At 44.7% G+C, this 14775-nt stretch overlaps 1 protein-coding gene across 7 annotated transcripts; it reads left to right on the top strand.

Moving 5' to 3' along the window:
- LOC139555136 (putative nuclease HARBI1) lies at nt 1–3746 on the top strand. Of its 7 annotated transcripts, none has more exons than XM_071368667.1 (11): nt 1–372; nt 690–760; nt 848–1024; nt 1115–1176; nt 1259–1345; nt 1433–1474; nt 1543–1716; nt 1796–1831; nt 1930–2484; nt 2766–2877; nt 2972–3746. In XM_071368667.1, the coding sequence occupies exons 1-8, from the start codon at nt 215–217 to the stop codon at nt 1829–1831; spliced, it is 807 nt and encodes a 268-aa protein (XP_071224768.1). In that variant the 5' UTR covers nt 1–214; the 3' UTR covers nt 1930–2484; nt 2766–2877; nt 2972–3746. The 7 variants fall into 7 exon arrangements, with proteins under 7 accessions (XP_071224768.1, XP_071224764.1, XP_071224767.1 ...); XM_071368663.1 differs by adding an exon at nt 2554–2669 and having other exon boundaries at nt 1433–1716; XM_071368666.1 differs by having other exon boundaries at nt 1543–1831.
- The last annotated feature ends 11029 nt before the right edge of the window (nt 3747–14775 follow it).

Raw genomic sequence — 14775 nt, 5'->3', positions numbered from 1 at the left:
CACAAAAGTAGAATTAAGACATCCGGGATAAATGACTCAGCTGAGCTCAATGAAGCCAAAACATGTGCGTCCAGGCTTAATTGGTTGCACAAAGACCAAGCCAGGATGAGCAGACACGGATTCATTAAGCCAGGTGAAACCAATCCTGGATAGGTGCGCGCTCACGGCTCACTCAAATAGACCCCGCCACAGATCACAGATTAACTGATTTACCATGGCAACTAGAGCCGCGTACTTTTCCCCGTCGGAAGCACAAATCCTCATGGAGGCATACGAGGAGGTAAAAGATATAATTAAGAAGAAAGGCAACACCGCCACAGTGATAAAACAAAGAGAAAAAGCGTGGCAAAGTATTGCAGACCGCCTGAATGCGTAAGTAGTGCACAATTACACACTCACCGCTCCGCTGAAACATCACAATTACAATTCAAATATTTAATTCACATCTCCAAAAATGCAGTTGTACTGTAATTATGAAACGGTTAAATTTTTAATTGAAATGGACTGCAGATATGAGTGAAATTGTGTAAAGTAACTCCATCACACTGTATAAAGCTATGATAAATTTTTTGATATTTTTACTGAAAACAAGACAAAAATACCAAGTAATTTTTTGCAGTGTGACTCCATTAAATGTGTGTGTGTGTGTGTGTGTGTGTGTGTGTGTGTGTGTGTGTGTGTGTGTGTAGATTAAACATGAACGGGCCAAAACGGACATGGCAGCAGGTCAAAATCAAATACAAGAACATTCTGCAGAATGGTATGGTCCCTGACTAATATTTAACAAAGCACAAGCATATATTGTACCCAGAAGGTGCCTGCTCACACATTGTCTGTACTGTTTTAGCAGTGAAAAAGAATACCCACAGACAAGGCACGGGTGGTGGGTCACCAAAGGCTGACCTTACCCCAGCAGAGGACATGGCCTTGGAGCTAAATAAAGGCAGGCCCGTCTTAGAGGGGATCCCTGGGGGGAAAGAGACGAGCATAGGTTCCTCCCAAGATGCCACCCGCTTCATTCAAGGTATGTCCTTCCATCTCTACATGGGATACAACCACATTCATATTGAATCAATTTGGACTGTCTGACTTTGGTTTACCTATTGCCTTGCAGTGTCTGGCAGCACTGTGTTCCTGTTAGAGCCACCAGCACAAGCACCAGACGATGCTGATCCAGTGAGTACTCCATCAAAGGCATACTGTAGGCCTGGCATGTCTTGTCTACTAGCTTCAATATGAATCCGATTAAATGTGATAGGGTGAAGGCCCCAGTGCAGCAGCAACAGCACATGATGGAGACGATGATGAGGAGGAGACCATCTCTCTGGATTCCAGAAGGCATGAGGTATCATGTTAAGACTGTGAAAGTACTATTTACTCTACAATGGTGAGGAGTCCTCATCAAAATCAAAAAATCTAATTTCTTTTACAGGACCCAGATGCTATACAGTGGGAAAACCAGCCTGGCAACATAGTGCGTATTAATAAAAGGACACCACATCCTGCCAAATTCCAGCTGCGCTAATTGTATTGTGTTCACAGAGCTCACAAGCTATCAGAAAGTTGTATGGCAACCACCTCCGGCGCCAAATAGAACTGGCAGACATAGACATTCAGTACAAGAAGAAAAAGATGGAAAATCTTGCACTGGAGTCCGAAATAAAAAAGAGGACAATTAGGAAACTGGACCTTGAAATAAAAAAACTTGAGAGGGAGGTGAGATATGCCTTCAATGTACACTGTATGCTAACTGTAACACAAATGTATTAATCATTATTTTTCTTTCCTCCCCCAGCTCCAAGAAGATGACACAGCTCAAAATAAAAATTAGGTATATTCTCGTAAAGTCAAGTGAGCCATGACATATGAGCTCTTATTGTGAGCACACAGGACGGTGGCATCTTTCTAAGGTTTTTTTTATTTTCCCAGCAATCAGTACAACCAAGTCATCGTTATAAGGCATCGCCCTCTTTTGCCCACCCCCCCAGCACCAGGTGTGGCCACTAGCCTATATGAAGGGCCAAAATTGTGTGTTCCTTTCTGCTCTGACAATGGCATGCCCATTCGTGCGAGATGTGGTGGATGAAGAAGCACTTGTGCTGAGGAGAGCCTTCAGGCGAGAAAGGGTCTTCAGGGACCGGTTGGACCCACTGGCCTTCCCTGATGACCATCTATATGAAAGATACAGGTTTTCTGCAGATGGCATCAGGTATCTATGCAGACTACTGGGTCCCAGGATTAAGCACCGCACTGCACGGAGCCATGCACTGAGTGTGGAGCAAATGGTTTGTGTGGCCTTGCGCTTTTTTGCTAGTGGAGCCTTCCTGTACTCAGTGGGGGATGCAGAACAGCTGAACAAGGCCACAATTTGCCGCACAATAAGGAGTGTGTGTCTGGCTATCAAAGCATTAGCAGATGTCTTCATCTCCTTCCCTGGCCACAGAAGACTCTGTGACATCAAAGAGGAGTTCTATAGGATTGCAGGTAAGAGGATCTACAAATTACAGGACAACTGTTAACACATAGTAGGATACTCATTACTTTGTGTGACAGGTTTCCCCAATGTCATTGGTGCAGTGGACTGCACACACATAAGGATAAAAGCCCCCTCAGGTGCCCATGAGGCCGATTTTGTGAATAGGAAATCCTTTCACAGCATTAATGTTCAGGTGAACATAACTTTTTGATATTGTCCATTGACGAACACTCTGCATTGCCAGTGATGTGCATTGATTGGTGTAATATTCCTCATCTTATGATTTCAGATGGTCTGCAATGCTGACTGTGTGATCAGCAATGTTGTGGCAAAATGGCCTGGCTCAGTCCATGACTCCAGAATCTTTCGGGCCTCTGAAATCTATCAGTGCCTATCACAAGGTAAGCCACACAACCCCTATTTATAACCATCATGGCTGTGTCAAGAATATCACTGTGTTTATGAGGTAGTAATGATGAGATTTTGTGTTGACAGGTGAATTCTCTGGTGTGTTGCTGGGAGACGGGGGGTATGGCTGCCAGCCTTTTCTCCTGACACCTTTCACAGACCCCCAGGAAGCACAGCAGGCCTACAACCATGCCCATGCCAGGACCAGGGCCAGAGTTGAAATGACCTTTGGCCTCCTGAAGGCACGCTTTCACTGCCTTCACAAATTAAGGGTCAGCCCTGTTAGGGCATGTGATATTACTGTGGCTTGTGCTGTCCTCCACAATGTGGCCTGCCTGAGGAAGGAGAGGGCCCCCAGAGTGCCACCAGCCATGGACTGGGACAATCCGGCAATCTTCCCTGATGACGACAGTGGTCGGCTGCTGAGGGACCAATATGTGTTGAATTATTTTAGTTAGTATGTGTGCTTTCAATTTTGGTTAAATATGTCCTGCGGTGGCAGAGGAATTTGGGTTTTTTTGGGTTCGTTTTTTGACGAATTTGGCCTCTTATGATGTTTGTGCGGTATACTGTGTGTAATACAAGGCTGCAGGGAGGCTACTGCATCCATTCATTTGTCTGTTCAGTTGATGTGTATGGATTTGTCCTGCATTTATTTTAGTGTGCAGACATGCAGGGTGTGTTATATACAGACCTTTGAATGTGTATGTATCATTTTGTATAATATGCTTGGATTCTGTGCTTTCCATCTTGTAGAGTCACTGTGACTTCAGTTTCGAAAGGAGCTGATGGTTTACCTGCTTTGTTTTGTCCTTATTCAATAAAGGAACATAATGTTACACATTGTGTTTTTATATTCATATGGAATGTGTATTTGTTTATATGACAGAGTACTAGGGCCACACTGAAGAAAAAGGATAAAGTCATAAATTTATGAGGCTGGTTCTTTCTGCAGAAAAGCTACATATTGTTTTTACAGTTTTGATACTTATGACAATGTGATACTTAATATTCTGGCACATCAGCATGTCTTTGTTTATGAAACCATACTGAAGTACAATTTCACGAAATGCCCCACATCTGTCATTTTAACAACTGTCCTCCTTTAAAACAACTGGTTACAATATTATGACTTGTGTTTTTTTCCCCTCTGTGGCCCTAATATTCTATCATTTTATATATAGCCTTATAGTCTATGGGAAACTGTAAATTATCTAATGATAGCAACATCATCTAAAAATCATTTTTTATCCAAAATCATTGAAATTAATGATCACAAACGTTTAAATAATAACAGTGGGTCTAGTTATATGTGATAACAATGTATAGTGAGCAGTGAAATAACTATTGGTTTCCATTTGTGGTGACTGCTGACTGACATTAGGGATGAGATTAAATAGATCCTGGAATTTAGCCTGGTCTGGAGCAGGCTAGCTCCACAGAATAAATCTCCATGGTAATTTATACCATAACATATCCTCCTGCCCCCTATCCATCTTTAGTGCAACCGGATTACGGATCAATTGAGCCAGGATCACCAAGATATCCTGGCTTAATCCCTTATCCTAGTTTTGTGCAACAGGCCCCTGGTGACTGCACTATTGACACTCCCTCTGCCATCCCCCATTGTCTACTAAACTCCAGTCCAGCCCTCTCTCTGAACACACACACACACACACACTTAGTTTTTACTCTGAATGGTTCATAAAACAATAATGTTCCCTTTGATAGCATTGAGTGCCAGCTAGCCAACATCTCAGTCAACATTAGTTGATTGCAAATTAATTAAATTAGCCAACATCATTAGGGAGCAGTGGTGCAGCAGGGCAGTAGGGTTGGGGTTAGAGTAACGGTGGTCAACATCATTAAGGTGCAGCAGGGCTGTAGGGTTGGGGTTAGAGTAACGGTGGTCAACATCATTAAGGTGCAGCAGGGCTGTAGGGTTGGGGTTAGAGTAACGGTGGTCAACATCATTAAGGTGCAGCAGGGCTGTAGGGTTGGGGTTAGAGTAACAGTGGTCAACATCATTAAGGTGCAGCAGGGCTGTAGGGTTGGGGTTAGAGTAACGGTGGCCAACATTAAGGTGCAGTGGTGCAGCAGGGCTGTAGGGTTGGGGTTAGAGTAACGGTGGTCAACATCATTAAGGTGCAGTGGTGCAGCAGGGCTGTAGGGTTGGGGTTAGAGTAACGGTGGTCAACATCATTAAGGTGCAGTGGTGCAGCAGGCCTGTAGGGTTGGGGTCAGAGTAACGGTGGTCAACATCATTAAGGTGCAGTGGTGCAGCAGGCCTGTAGGGTTGGGGTCAGAGTAACGGTGGCCAACATCATTAAGGTGCAGTGGTGCAGCAGGCCTGTAGGGTTGGGGTTAGTAACAGTGGTCAACATCATTAAGGTGCAGTGGTGCAGCAGGGCTGTAGGGTTGGGGTTAGTAACGGTGGTCAACATCATTAAGGTGCAGTGGTGCAGCAGGGCTGTAGGGTTGGGGTCAGAGTAACGGTGGTCAACATCATTAAGGTGCAGTGGTGCAGCAGGCCTGTAGGGTTGGGGTCAGAGTAACGGTGGTCAACATCATTAAGGTGCAGTGGTGCAGCAGGCCTGTAGGGTTGGGGTTAGAGTAACGGTGGCCAACATCATTAAGGTGCAGTGGTGCAGCAGGCCTGTAGGGTTGGGGTTAGTAACAGTGGTCAACATCATTAAGGTGCAGTGGTGCAGCAGGCCTGTAGGGTTGGGGTCAGAGTAACGGTGGTCAACATCATTAAGGTGCAGTGGTGCAGCAGGGCTGTAGGGTTGGGGTTAGTAACGGTGGTCAACATCATTAAGGTGCAGAGGTGCAGCAGGCCTGTAGGGTTGGGGTTAGAGTAACGGTGGTCAACATCATTAAGGTGCAGAGGTGCAGCAGGCCTGTAGGGTTGGGGTTAGAGTAACGGTGGTCAACATCATTAAGGTGCAGTGGTGCAGCAGGGCTGTAGGGTTGGGGTTAGAGTAACGGTGGTCAACATCATTAAGGTGCAGTGGTGCAGCAGGCCTGTAGGGTTGGGGTTAGAGTAACGGTGGCCAACATCATTAAGGTGCAGTGGTGCAGCAGGGCTGTAGGGTTGGGGTTAGTAACGGTGGTCAACATCATTAAGGTGCAGTGGTGCAGCAGGGCTGTAGGGTTGGGGTTAGTAACGGTGGTCAACATCATTAAGGTGCAGTGGTGCAGCAGGCCTGTAGGGTTGGGGTCAGAGTAACGGTGGTCAACATCATTAAGGTGCAGTGGTGCAGCAGGGCTGTAGGGTTGGGGTCAGAGTAACGGTGGCCAACATCATTAAGGTGCAGTGGTGCAGCAGGCCTGTAGGGTTGGGGTCAGAGTAACGGTGGTCAACATCATTAAGGTGCAGTGGTGCAGCAGGGCTGTAGGGTTGGGGTTAGTAACGGTGGCCAACATCATTAAGGTGCAGTGGTGCAGCAGGGCTGTAGGGTTGGGGTTAGAGTAACGGTGGTCAACATCATTAAGGTGCAGTGGTGCAGCAGGCCTGTAGGGTTGGGGTTAGAGTAACGGTGGCCAACATCATTAAGGTGCAGTGGTGCAGCAGGGCTGTAGGGTTGGGATTAGAGTAACGGTGGTCAACATCATTAAGGTGCAGAGGTGCAGCAGGCCTGTAGGGTTGGGGTTAGAGTAACAGTGGTCAACATCATTAAGGCATTAAGATGCAATGGTGCAGCAGGGCTGTAGGGTTGGGGTTAGAGTAACAGTGGTCAACATCATTAAGGTGCAGTGGTGCAGCAGGCCTGTAGGGTTAGGGTTAGTAACGGTGGTCAAAGGTGTTTGATAGTGTTGAGGTGAGGGCTCTTTGCAGGCCAGTCAAGTTCTTCCACACCGATCTCGACAAACCAGTTCTGTATGAACCTCGCTTTGTGCACGGGGGCTTTGTCATGCTGAAACAGGAAAGGGCCTTCCCCAAACTGTTGCCCCAAAGTTGGACGCAAAGAATCGTCTAGAATGTCATTGGATGCTGTAGTGTTAAGATTTCCCTTCACTGGAACTAAGGGGCCTTGCCCCAACCATGAAAAACAGCCCCAGAACATTATTCCTCCTCCACCAAACTTTACAGTTGGCACTATGCATTGGTGCAGGTAGCGTTCTCGTGGCATTCGTCAAACCCAGATTAGTCTGTCGGACTGTCAGCCGGTGAAGCGTGATTCATCACTCCAGAGAACACGTACGCGTCCACTGCTCCAGAGTCCAATGGCGGCGAGCTTTACACCACTCCAGGCGATGCTTGGGACTGTGCATGGGGATCTTAGGCTTGTGTGTGGCTGCTCGGCCATGGAAACCCATTTCATGAAGCTCCCGGCGAACAGTTCTTGTGCTGACGTTGCTTCCAGAGGCAGTTTGGAACTCGGTAGCGAGTGTTGCAACCGAAAGGCAGGCTATTTTTACACGCTACGTGCTTCATTATTCAGCGGTCCGGTTCTGTGAGCTTGTGTGGCCTACCACTTCGCGGCTGAGTCGTTTTTGCTCTTAGACGTTTCCACTTCACAATAACAGCACTTACAGTTGACCTTGACAGCTCTAGCAGGGCAAAAATTTGATGAACTGACTTGTTGGAAAGGTGGCATCCTATGACGGTGCCACGTTGAAAGTCACTGAGCTCTTCAGTAAGGCCATTCTACTGCCAATGTTTGTCTATGGATATTGCATGACTGTATGCTCGGTTTCATACACCTGTCAGCAATGTGTTTGGCTGAAATAGCCAAATCCACTAATTTTAAGGGATGTCCATATACTTTTGTATATATAGTGTAGCTGGGAAGGGGTGACGATACCAGCCACTACAACTTCCTGAGTGATTTACCACAATGTACTTTCCCACCGTGCCTGACTACTTTGATAAATCAGACCAGACAGATCAGAAGTGTTGAGTTGATGGATGATTTCAACAAATAAACACGTTTTCACATCATGCTATTTCAATGAATGCTCAACCAACCTGTAACTCTCAGACACAGGGCATGGATAGAAACAGGTGTTTTATTGAAGAGAGGTGGCATGCACAGTTTAGCGGCTTTATCTAGTTCTAATGTGTATTGTGTAACATTGCAACAACAACAAAAAAGTATCTGTCCGAGTGAATCTGTGTCTTGTCAGACATAGGCTAGGGCCTCTCAGTGCTCTGTCTGGCTGCTGTCTATCTCTCTCTCTGTCATTCTCTCTCTCTCCCTCTCTCTCCTCTCTCTCTCTCTCTGTCTCTCTCTGTCTCTCTCTCCTCTCTCTCTCTCTCTCTCTCTTTCTTGCTGTCTGTGTGTGTCTGCTCAATGATGTTGCCCATTGCTACTCTTCATCAGATAGTGAAGCGTTCAAGCCCCATTTGCTCTGAATGGCTTTTAGCGTAATTCAATAAAGATTTGTGGCATTCTGTCATCTGCTAGCATGACGACGTCTCTGCCGGGGCCAATCAGGGGCCGTGGAATCCTCGTCATCGGTAATATTAGCTATAATAATGATAATGGTGTTTCTGAAAATGCAGCGCTTCTGAGTATTATGATGATGATGACGATGGTAATGATGATGATGATTAGACATTATTGTTGTTTCATTACTCTGCCCCCCCCCCCCTCCCCGCCATCCATATCAACGTCCTTCTACATTACTCTTTAAAGGTCCAATGCATCTGTTTTTATCTCAATATCACATAATTTCTGGTTAACGACTAAGTACCTTACTGTGATTGTTTTAAATTAAAATGGTCAAAAATAAACAAAAATAGCTTCTTAGCTAAGAGCACTTTCTTAAGCAATCATTTTTCGAGGACTTTCTGGGAGTGGTCTGACTGGGGAGGGGGTAAATTAAAATTTGATGTTATTACCAGAGAGGTTTAGAACTCTCTTTCTTATTATTGGTTTGTTAACTAATTTACTGCATGGTGATGTCACCATGGAAGGCCAAAACTGAAACCCACCAAAACAGGCTGAAATTTCAGGCATTCTTTTCAAACAGCTCTTACACTGAAGGAGCATTATCATCATTTTCACAATTTCACACTATTATTTCAACCTCATAGTTTGGAAATAAATATACAACAGTTGGAATATCATGTTTTTGACTGCACTGGGCCTTTAACGCAGGACAGGTTAATGACCCCTTATACCCCCACTCTCTCCCCCCTCCCCCCTCTCCCCCATCAGACATGACTGAGGTTCTGAAAGGGGCTATAGACTTGTTGCCTTTTACTGTGATGACCTTCCTGGCTGTGACCAAGAAGTCAACTCTGAGAAGTATGAAGCACCATGAGCATTGAAGTATCATCAACACTGGTCAAACGCAATCTTAAAAAGAGTCCCCAGTACAGATGGTTTCTCTCTTGCACACTCTCTCACACACACACACACACACACACACACACACACACACACACACACACACACACACACACACACACACACACACACACACACACACACACACACACACACACACACTTTTTCTCATATAAACTTATGTCGTACTTTGTACTTTATATATGTTTTCCTAGTGACTTCTCCAACAATTATCATCAACTGTCTCTAATTATCTCGTTAACTTTATCTTAATCAGCACTAATGAGTTTGACTGTTCTGAGAACCGCCTCGCTGCTCTTAATAATCAGTGTCTGCTTCTCTATCAGTGTTTCAGGTGCTCACCAGAACCCTACAAGGCTCTTAGCGACGTACATGTATATATACTGTACCTACCTACAGTGTATATAGGTCATAACTCAGTCATTACCCAATAATACTATAAATTGTGCCTTCCTGTATTATACTTATGCTAAAATCTTTATTGTATTCTACTGCCATTTACTTTATGTTCGTATTCTTATTTTAGTGCTATTTCTTATTGTTGTTGCATTGTTGAGAAGGAACCTGCAAGTAGGCATTTTGTTCGATGATATACAGTATAAGGGAACTAACAAGACTGCTCCGTTAGAGCTCCTAATCGACAGGTGTACTTGGTGCATTGAGTTGGATGGAAGCTCTCCAGCACTCTAACAATAAACAATGATTCATTTAAGATTGACTTTGAGTGTCCCGTGGTAAGATTTCACATAACAGTGGCAGCATCATGCTGTGGGGATGTTTTTCAGCGGCAGTGACTGGGAGACTAGTCAGGATTGAGGGAAAGATGAATGGAGCAATGTACAGAGAGGTCCTTGATAAAAACCTGCTCCAGAGCACTCGGGACCTGGGGCAAAGGTTCACTTTCCAACAGGGCAGCGACCCTAAGCACACAGACAAGACAACGCAGGAGTGGCTTCGGGAAAAGTCTCTGAATGTGCTGAGTGGCCCAGCCAGAGCCCGGACGTGAACCCGATCGAACATCTCTGGAGAGACCTGAAAATAGCTGTGCAGCGACGCTCCCCATCCAACCTGACCGAGCTTGAGAGGATCTGCAAAGAAGAACGGGAGAAACTCCCCAAATACAGGTGTGCCAAGCTTGTAGCGTCATACCCAAGAAGACTCGAGGCTGTAATCTCTGCCAAAGGTGCTTTAACAAAGTACTGAGTAAATGGTCTGAATACTTTTATTAATTTTTTTTACATTTGCAAACATTTCTAAAAACCTGTTCTTGCTTTGTCATTATGGGGTATTGTGTGTAGATTGATGAGGGGAAAAAACAATTTTGGAATAAGGCTGTAACATAGCAAAATGTGGAAAAATTCAAGGGGTCTGAATACTTCCTGAATGTGCTGTGTATCATGCATATCCCGTGCATCATGCATATCCCGTGCATACAATAAATAGTTGTTTTTCTCAATCCACTTGTCGGTCTGTTCTCTGTATCTCTCTATCTCTCTCAACCTCAACCTCCCTCAGTCTCTTGTCTCCTCTCTTTATTTCCTACCTCTTTCTCTACTTCAATAAACCGATGTCTAATGCCCTATCCGTCTACTTCTTCTCTCTCTTTGCCATTACTTCCCTTCTCATCCCTCATTATGAGAGGAAGTCCTGTGTAGCTCAGTTGGTATAGCATGGCGCTTGCAATGCCAAGGTTGTGGGCTCGATCCCCCTGGGTGACAAGTATGAAAAAAAAAAATATATACATGCACTCACTAAACATATATATTTTTTTGAACCTTTATTTAACTAGGCAAGTCAGTTAAGAAGAAGATCTTATTTTCATTGACGGCCTAGGAACAGTGGGTTAACTGCCTTGTTCGGGAGCAGAAGGACAGACTTTTACCATATCAGCTCAGGGATTTGATCTTGCAACCTTTCGGTTACTAGTCCAAAGCACTAACCACTAGGCTACCTGCCGCCCCTGTTGACTGAAATGACTGAAATGTAAATGTGCTAAGGGGAAGGAAGAGAGGTAGAAGTGACCTTGAGGGAATTAGGCCTACATCCATCCAATCTAATCTACAGAGGAACAGTCAGTGAATCTCCACAGAGCACCAGCAGCTGCTTAAACACACTATTCAGATACTTGATACCAGTAGGCCTATGTCTATCAGTGAGTTGGCAACAGAAGTGCAGAAAGCCTGGAGTGAGGAAATGTAGGCCTATTCATCCAAAGATTATGTGAATCTCTTAAAAGGTAATAAAACTGTGTTTTATTGTGTTTTCTCGCATTGTTTGTAACTTATTTTGTACATAATGTTGCTGCTTCCGTCTCTTATGGCCGAAAAGAGCTTCTGGTTATAAGAACAACAATTACTCACCTCGAACTGGACAAAGACGCAAGGAATATACTGCTTCTCCGAACCAGGCCCATATCCCCGTCATTCGCGTGAAGAAAATACGTAAACACAGGGCGGAGATCGGGATGCCTTGTGGGAATTCGTTGCTGCCTCTACCATCCATTCTATTGGCCAACGTGCAATCACAGGAGAATAAACTGGAACGACAACAATTGGCTGGGTTTTCCATGCATCAGCAGGACAGAACAGCACGTCTGGTAAGACTATTTGTCAATAACAGCTGGTGCGCAATGTCTAATATTAAGGAAGTCACGAGGTATTGCTCGCCTGAGGTAGAGTACCCCATGACAAGCTGAAGACCACACTATCCACCAAGAGGGTTTTCCTCTATATTTTTCGTAGCTGTCTATTTACCACCACAAGCCGACGCTGGCACTAAGACCGCACTCAATGAGCTGTGTAAGGCCATAAGCAAACAAGAAAATACTCATCTAGAAGTGGCGCTCCTAGAGGCCAGGGACTTTAGTGTAGGCAAACTTAAATCGATTTTACCTCATTTATACCAGCATGTCACATGTACAACCAGAGAGAAAAAAACTCTAGACCACATTTACACCACACACAGAGACGAATACAAAGCTCTCCCCCGCCCTCCATTTGGCAAATCTGACCATAATTCTATCCTCCTGATTCCTGCTTACAAGCAAAAACTAAAGCAGGAAGTACCAGTGACTCGCTCAATACGGAAGTGGTCAGATGACGCGGATGCTACACTACAGGACTGTTTTGCTAGCACAGACTGGAATATGTTCTGGTATTCATCCAATGGCACTGAGGAGTATACCACCTCAGTCACCAGCTTCATCAATAAGTGCATCGACGACGTCGTCCCCACAGTGACCGTGCGTACATATCCCAACAAGAAGCCATGGATTACAGGCAACATCCGCACTGAGCTAAAAGCTAGAGCTGCCGCTTTCAAGGAGCGGGACACTAATCTGGACACTTATAAGAAATCCCGCTATGCCCTCAGACGAACCCTCAAACAGGCAAAGCATCAATACAGGACTAAGATTGAATACTACTACACCGGCTCTGACACTCGTTGGATGTGATAGGGCTTGCAAACTATTATGGACTACAAAGGGGAACCCAGCCCAGTGACGCAAGCCTATCAGACGAGCTAAATGCATTTTATGCTCACTTCGAGGCAAGCAACACTGAAGCATGCATGAGAGCACCGGCGACTGTGTGATCATACTCTCCATAGCTGATGTGAAAAAGACCTTTAAACAGGTCAACATTCACAAGGCCGCAGGGCCAGAGCAATTACCAAGACGTGTACTCAACTTGCAAGTGTCTTCACTAACATGTTCAACCTCTCCCTGACCGAGTCTATTATACCTACATGTTTCAAGCACACCACCATAGTCCCTGTGCCCAAAACAGCTAAGGTAACCTGCCTAAATGACTAGCGCCTAGTAGCACTCACGTCGATAGCCATGAAGTCCTTCTTTATTTTTGTTATTTTTTATTAACCCCTCCACCACCCCCCTCTTCGGAGGACAAATATCTTCATTTTTTTACAGCTTTTTTGCTACATATACATACATTTTACACATACATTTGACATACATGGTGCTTTTATATAAAGCAGTCACATAACAATAATAGATGGCTCTTTAATACCAACCCTCAGCCACTCTCAGCCCATCCCACCTATCACCATAGACCGCCCTCGTTTGGTTTCCATGTTTCATATGTTTTTCAATTGTGCTGTGATGTTTTACAAAATGTTTGAACCTTTCTAATCGTATATTATCCACAGATTGTGAGCTAAAGATGAAAAGCTTTCCTATGAGTATTATTATATTATTTATTGACTGACTATGTCTTTCCAAATCACCCATCACTGATATTTGTATATAAGTTAATTGTATATAAGTTAACTGATTTAAGGTAAATTTTAATTGCATGTTGTGATTTTTTAACCATTCCTGAACATGTGACCAGAAACAAGCTACATAGGGTCAATACCAGAATAAATGATCTATTGATTCTGTCTCTTCACAGCAAAATCTACAGAGCTGAGATTGTTGTATGCCCCATATATACAGTGGGGAGAACAAGTATTTGATACACTGCCGATTTTGCAGGTTTTCCTACTTACAAAGCATGTAGAGGTCTGTAATTTTTATCATAGGTACACTTCAACTGTGAGAGACGGAATCTAAAACAAAAATCCAGAAAATCACATTGTATGATTTTTAAATAATTAATTTGCATTTTATTGCATGACATAAGTATTTGATCACCTACCAACCAGTAAGAATTCCGGCTCTCACAGACCTGTTAGTTTTTCTTTAAGAAGCCCTCCTGTTCTCCACTCATTACCTGTATTAACTGCACCTGTTTGAACTCGTTACCTGTATAAAAGACACCTGTCCACACACTCAATCAAACAGATTCCAACCTCTCCACAATGGCCAAGACCAGAGAGCTGTGTAAGGACATCAGGGATAAAATTGTAGACCTGCACAAGGCTGGGATGGGCTACAGGACAATAGGCAAGCAGCTTGGTGAGAAGGAAACAACTGTTGGCGCAATTATTAGAAAATGGAAGAAGTTCAAGATGACGGTCAATCACCCTCGGTCTGGGGCTCCATGCAAGATTTCACCTCGTGGGGCATCAATGATCATGAGGAAGGTGAGGGATCAGCCCAGAACTACACGGCAGGACCTGGTCAATGACCTGAAGAGAGCTGGGACCACAGTCTCAAAGAAAACCATTAGTAACACACTACGCCGTCATGGATTAAAATCCTGCAGCGCACGCAAGGTCCCCCTGCTTAAGCCAGTGCATGTCCAGGCCTGTCTGAAGTTTGCCAATGACCATCTGGATGATCCAGAGGAGGAATGGGAGAAGATCATGTGGTCTGATGAGACAAAAATAGAGCTTTTTGGTCTAACTCCACTCACCGTGTTTGGAGGAAGAAGAAGTATGAGTACAACCCCAAGAACACCATCCCAACCGTGAAGCATGGAGGTGGAAACATCATTCTTTGGGGATGCTTTTCTGCAAAGGGGACAGGACGACTGCACCGTATTGAGGGGAGGATGGATGGGGCCATGTATCGCGAGATCTTGGCCAACAACCTCCTTCCCTCAGTAAGAGCATTGAAGATGGGTCGTGGCTGGGTCTTCCAGCATGACAACGACACGAAGCACACAG

The sequence above is a fragment of the Salvelinus alpinus genome, chromosome 26 (genome assembly GCF_045679555.1).
Source record: "Salvelinus alpinus chromosome 26, SLU_Salpinus.1, whole genome shotgun sequence".
In the NCBI taxonomy this organism is placed as follows: domain Eukaryota; kingdom Metazoa; phylum Chordata; class Actinopteri; order Salmoniformes; family Salmonidae; genus Salvelinus; species Salvelinus alpinus.
The sequence above is the reverse complement of the archived record's forward strand: the minus strand, read 5'-3'. Positions and strand labels throughout refer to the sequence as shown.